The sequence below is a fragment of the Parasteatoda tepidariorum genome, chromosome 8 (genome assembly GCF_043381705.1).
Source record: "Parasteatoda tepidariorum isolate YZ-2023 chromosome 8, CAS_Ptep_4.0, whole genome shotgun sequence".
In the NCBI taxonomy this organism is placed as follows: Eukaryota; Metazoa; Arthropoda; class Arachnida; order Araneae; family Theridiidae; genus Parasteatoda; species Parasteatoda tepidariorum.
In genome coordinates, this window is record NC_092211.1 from 85,682,334 (window position 1) to 85,689,174 (window position 6,841).

General features: G+C 31.7%; 1 protein-coding gene across 1 annotated transcript in view; it reads left to right on the forward strand.

Moving 5' to 3' along the window:
* The window catches only part of LOC107442456 (calcitonin gene-related peptide type 1 receptor), a 143,060-nt gene that overhangs the window by 131,357 nt on the left and 4,862 nt on the right, over positions 1–6,841 (forward strand). The window contains exon 13 of the mRNA XM_043039004.2: positions 2,071–2,112. Within this exon, the coding sequence (XP_042894938.2) occupies positions 2,071–2,112 (42 nt within the window). The remainder of the gene's footprint in view (positions 1–2,070; positions 2,113–6,841) is intronic.

Consider the following 6,841-nt stretch of genomic DNA (forward strand, 5'->3'; position numbering starts at 1 on the left):
TAATAATTTTTTTTTCTGGCCAACGTGTTAAATAAAATAACGTTTATATCCAATCATTTATAATATTCAATCATGTAATATTATGACTATATATCTAACACTGAATCTTTTTAAAATCTAAACTCAAATTATTTTACCATGAAACAAAAAATAGGATTATCTTATTTTCATGATTTTTTTAACGTTTTATTGCTTAAAAAATTTCAACACATTAATGAGAATAAATAAACATTTTAAAGTTACTGTATGACTGACTATACTTGAATATTAAAAGTAGTTCAAGCGTTAAATTCGTTTATGTTTGAATATTGATGTTAGTCTTATAAGGATTACTTATCGCCGTCGTTGAACAGCTGACCCCATTTTGAGTTTCGTAAGATATACTGTAGCTATTAAGCTACATCCGGGAATGGTTTTTCATTTTTTTAAAGTTATGGCGCAAAAATGCAGTTACTCAAATGGTCATTGAAAACTCTAAGAATAATTATGTTTGTTAATTGTATTGTTGGAAAAAGTAATACAGGATTTTTTCCTTACATGTTAATATCTTATTAGTGTGAAACTAATTAATTTGTGAAGTGTATGTGAGTAAATAATTTGAGTACCTTAGAAACTTCACAAAAAAAACAGTCAGGAATACCTAATAAGAATTTCAGTTTATTTATATGTGTGGATTACTTATTCCATAACTACGAATTACGAGTGTTCAAATCTCTAGCCTTGTAATTTCTAACCCAATCCAGAAGGCCAGGGAACTCCTAGATCAAGTATTGGGAGAAATTTTGAAAGAAATGTTTGAGAGACTTTTTGATGGAACTATAACCAGCATTTTCTTTACACAGACAGAAAAACCACGAAAACTGTCCGTGGTTAGCCAAACTGCAAGAGGACTCTAACTCATGATCCGTCTACCATTGAGGATAGTTTACGTCAGCACTGTGGTCAGTGCTAGCCGGGTGTAGAATTCTTATCTACCATCCATCTCCGGGATTCGAACCAGGATCACCTCATTGGGAAGTGAGCGCTCTGGTCCCTGAGATACCATGGTTCCTATAATAACCATTAAAATAATTTGAGTAATACCTTACCCACCCGTTCACTAATTGTCACAACAAATCAAAATGAGTAGCACGCAAATACTGCCACGAGCAGTGAAAATGATGCTGCTGACATTCTAACTCGTGATCAACATTACTACGAATAATGAAGAAGGAAAAGGAAGGGGAAAAAAAACATTTTAATTGATCCAAGACCCCTGACTCCGGTTACTGTCTGCTTTGCTGTGACGCACTGAGTGATTCACTGGTAAAAAGAAGCAAGTTCCGGTTTACCGTTGGATATGACAATCAAAAGCGTTTTGTCCAATAATAAACTATCTGTAGCTGCATCACTGCAAGTGTGTTTACCTGTTTTCATAAAATTTAAATGAATAACAAAAACAGTTGCATTTTATCAGCTAGTTTAGCGATTTTACTTCAACTGACAAAAAAGTTCGAAAACTGAAGTTATTACAAATTATCATAATATTGTTATAACTTTTGAACTTGATAACTGCAATGAACACAAGCAATCTATAGAAGTAAACAAGCCTTAGATTGCCAGATCCTAAAAGTACGATGGCGAATAAGGAAAATCACCGGACCCTTGTCACATATTTTAAACTTGCTGAATATCCAAATCTGTCACCGATCCTCCCACTTCGGTGACGGCACGTCATCAGTGGCGACTCCCAGTCGACACCGAGTCAGGCACGGTGGCCCGAATCATCTCGATTACTGCCCCCCTCCCTTCTCTCGTTGAAACTCTGTATGAAGTTTAAATTTAATCCTTTTACACTCCGATGTCTCCACTGAGGCACTATCAACAATCACCATTGTAAAATTAAGATATTTTACATCTTATTAATTAATAACAACATTATTTTAAGAATTTAAAAATTGTATAATAATACTATAGTGTGTATTTTAAATGATATACGGCTGATATAACAGCTTCACTCGGAGTGTGAAGGATTAAAAATATTAGATAAACATCGATGCATAACTGATAATTATATATTTTGCCTTTCAGGGATTCATTGTTTCCCTAATCTTCTGTTATATGAACGGTGAAGTAAGTACCTTTATCTGATTGCACATACTTAAACATATATATTTTATTACGTATTAACAGTACACAATATATTTATATTTACAAAACACATATATATTATATTATCACAATATATTTATATTACAAAATATATTTATATTTTGGTACGATTTTGAAATAACTTTCGCAAAATGCGTTTGCATATTGCTTTTTATTTTTTTTAAACAAAAATATGATATTTTTCATTTAAACAAATTCTGAGAAGGCGTTTTTTTTGTTTGTATATAAAAAGAATCTTAAAAATGATGGGCCGTAACTAATAGTGTTAATATGGTTATTCGGCAGATTCTGAGCCTGTTGGGTCGGTCTGTAAGCACCTACAGAGCTAAGCGAGAAATATCTCCTGCATGCAGCAAGCGTCGTTCCACCTGCATGGTCTCCCTTGCATCTCTAAGGGTCCGTCGCCTATCCCATGACCTATAAGAAAAAAGTACGTTTCCCTTCTTTTTTTGTTTCATCTTACCCTCCATGTATGTTTATTTAGTTTAGTTTACTTTGGTTTTTGACTTAGAATGAATAACTAGAATGAGTTTTCAGATAAGGTCGTAAGGAAATTTAAATGGGTCGAATTTTCTGTATTGAGTAGTAACTTTAAACATTTTACAATAGCACAACGTACCCTAGAAGGCCTCCGCATGGAGTAATTGAGTAGTCCGACGCAACGAACCTACAATGCGTAGTAGGTAAAAAATTAAAAAAAGATGTCACTAAGTTTGGATTTTAAACCGCGCAGTGGAGAAGAATACTAAAGATGTCACTACATTTAGACTACTAAAGAATCGGATTTCTCGTTTATAGTAACCCATATATATGCCTTCTCTTTTCTAGGAGATATCGTATGTACAGTGCAAAACTAAGCAATTGGTCATTCTCACAGCTAAATGCAAATAATGATAATAATAATAAAAATAATAATAGACGACTAAAGTTGCATTTCAAGCATGCAATATTATCATATATCGATCAATATTTAATAGCTATCGTGTTAACTATACAGTGGTGGCCAAAAGTGTGGACACTTTTTGAAAGTTTCATGTTTTTCAACTTTGTGTGCTTGTAGAATATATTAATTTTCACTTAAATATAAACGTTTATAGATCAAATTTAAGGTAATTTAATGTAGAATTTAATAATAAATGCAGTATTACAATATCTGTATTACAAAAAAAGTTATGCAATTACTAGTAAGATCTATCTTAGATTTGTATTTTTTTAAAGTGATACTTACACAATCAATACTTAGTAGGATAACCCTTATTTTTTAAGACAGCTTCACAGCGTCTTTTCATCGAGTGAACGAGTGTTTGGAGTTCATCTTTCGTAATCACATGGTGCAAAGAATAAATTATAGCTTCACTTAGTTGTCTTTTATTGGATGGACGTTTTTTTCGTACACTAATTTTCAAACGTCGCCACAAATTTTCAATTGGATTGAGATCAGGGCTGTTTCCTGGCCATGGTAATATATCTATGCCTTTATTTTGAAAGCATGCTTTCCATACTTTTGCTGTGTGGCATGGAGCTGAATCCTGCTGAAAAATAAATGGAGTGTTGTTGGGGAAGAGATCCCTGATGGAAGATATCAATTTTGGTTTCAGGACAGTTTCGATGTATTTTTTGGCTTTCAGGATGCCAAATCAGGCCGAAAAAAAAATGCACAAGTGCTACTACCGATAGAAAAATTAAATGGCTATGCCTTCAAGATAGAAAAATGTCATCAGATGCCATTAGATGTGAAATGAATGCAGCTGGTATTGCAGTAAGTTCAAGAACAATAAGAAGAAGGTTATCAGGATTTGGACTACAAGCTAGAATTCCAAGGAAAAAACCATATTTAAATCAAAAGCAACGCGAAAAACGAGTTAAGTCGGCAAAAGAACACATTAAATGGTCAGAAAATCAATGGAAGCAAGTAATCTGGAGTGATGAGAGTAAAATATCGCTCTTTGGAAGTGATGGTAGAAAATACGTGAGACGTAGAGTAGGTGAAGCGCTTCATCCTGATTGCATTGAAGCAACTACTAAAAATCCAACAAATGTCATGATTTGGGCATGTATATCTGCAGATGGTGTGGGCCGAATTCAAGTGATTGATGGCATCCTGAATGCCAAAAAATACATCGAAACTGCCCTGAAACCAAAATTGATACCTTCCATCAGGGATCTCTTCTCCAACAACGCACCATTTATTTTTCAGCAGGATTCAGCTCCATGCCACACAGCAAAAGTATGCAAAGCATGGTTTCAAAATAAAGGCATAGATATATTACCATGGCCAGGAAACAGCCCTGATCTCAATCCAATTGAAAATTTGTGGCGACGTTTGAAAATTCTTGTACGAAAAAAACGTCCATCCAATAAAAGACAACTAAGTGAAGCTATAATTGATTCTTGGCACCATGTGATTACGAAAGATGAACTCCAAACACTCGTTCACTCGATGAAAAGACGCTGTGAAGCTGTCTTAAAAATTAAGGGTTATCCTACTAAGTATTGATTGTGTAAGTATCACTTTAAAAAAATGCAAATCTAAGATAGATCTGACTATTTGTTGCATAACCTTTTTTGTAATACAGATAGTGTAATACTGTATTTATTATTAAATTTTACATTAAATTACCTTAAATTTGATCTATAAACGTTTGTATTTAAGTGAAAATTAATATATTCTACAAGCACAGAAAGTTGAAAAACATAAAACTTTCAAAAAGTGTCCACACTTTTGGCCACCACTGTATATCTTATTACATTGTTTGTCCTTATTTCGGACTTAGTGCCATTAAATCACACATTCAATCAATAAATTCAGTCTCATTTATGTACATTTAGAAATGTTAAATTGCATCCGAGTGGTTCTCCGTTTGCAATAATTTATGAGCCTATATCGTAAACATATTGTTAATTTAGATTTTTAGGTCATCGCTTAATAAAGCTCGTTCTAGTTATTTATGTCTTTTAGAATTTGTTTAATAATGTTTCAAAATTAAATGAAAAATTACTTCTTTTTATTTATTGTACACCTTTTCTTAGTTTGTGAAACCCACACTACTACATTGCCTAACTTAAAACCCTAAGCCTTTTATTGTGTTTTACACTAAACTAGACTTACATTGCTAGATATAGTATTGTTATGCGAGAAAAACGTTTAGAATATTTTTAATTAGGCACAAGACTTGCATAAAATAAAATGTATTTATTTATGGTAGTGTCATCATTAATTGACGCTACCAAACTTTTAAATGATTATTGATATAGTTTATAGATCCTTTCATCTGAATTGGCCGATTCACAATTCAATGATAAAGAACGTTCATTTGTATATGATTGTTCCTTTTTGTTTTATATGATTCCAAAAGCTCTCAATAATTTACGCTTTAACTGTATACCAAAAATCAAAGCAGAATATCTCAACACCTTCTCAAAACTATACTTGTCATAGCTCCACACTATTTCAGATGGGCTATAAAACGAAAAATATCTGAAAATAAAATCGAACTAATAAGTTCGATTTTATTTTCAGATATTGTTAAAAGCTAATATAGGGAAAACCGAGGTTAGTTTGCGTACTACTTTGGTTTAATTTTTCATCTTTTTAAACATATATCACGCAGTATGATTTTTTTATAAGACAAATCATTCCACCATTTATGCTTTTTTTTTCAAAATGCTTAGTTTGTAATTCTTTTTAATAATATTGTTTTAAAAGAAAAACCATGAATAGAGGATCGGAATTCCCCGGGGGCGATTTTCATATCCAGCGGCGTTTGAAAATTCGTTCTCTTGTTTGGCCTTTTCTTAAATAAAAATTTTTTTTTTTTTGATTTTTGTCCATTTTTCAGTTTAAGTAACAAATTTTGAAAGAAATAAAAGCTTGTATTATAATGTGCATCATCTACAGCCGAGAGAAAAATCGCCAAAAAAAAAGACAACGAAAAAGTCGCCCCCCCCCAATTAGCATCCCATTGAGGGGGCGTAACTTCATCTACTACATGGAGCACGTTGGACCATGAAATACAAAAATGTTATCCATGATAATATTTTATAATTAAAAATCCATTTATAAAGGTTAAAGGATAATAAAATAGGCAAGTCTTCAAATCTAACAAAAACAGATATATTGATTCTTACCGTAAATGATTGTTTATTAAATTTCATTAAGACAGATTTTTGTGATTAAAGTAATTCATTTTGGATAAAAAAAAAACATGGTATGAATCCATTTAAATTATGAGATAAATCAACATTAAGACATTAAAAACATACAGACACAATCTCAAAATTTCCTGCCTTTATAAATTTTGTTTTTAGTCATAATTTCGCAAAAATAATGTCATGTTTGATAATTTTTTTAAAATTAAAACACACAGCAAACTTCTTCCGCAATTTTTGTGAGAACGATATTAAATAGTCTGTTTTTCGTCCAGAACAAAATTTCAAATTTCGTTCTTGTTTAACAAAAAGGTAAAAACGTTTCTGATGAATTTTAGTATTTAATGCGAATACAACTTATTTAGTGAAATTTCTGTTAATAAAAACAAGTTTGTAAACGAGAGGAATTTAATGAACTTCCTTAAGTAATTTTTATGAAATATTTGTTAGCTTTTGATTTTATTATTTTTTTTCCAAAACATGTGCAAATTGTATTATTTAAAAGACATATTTATGAAAGACTTTTCTAATCTGAATATAT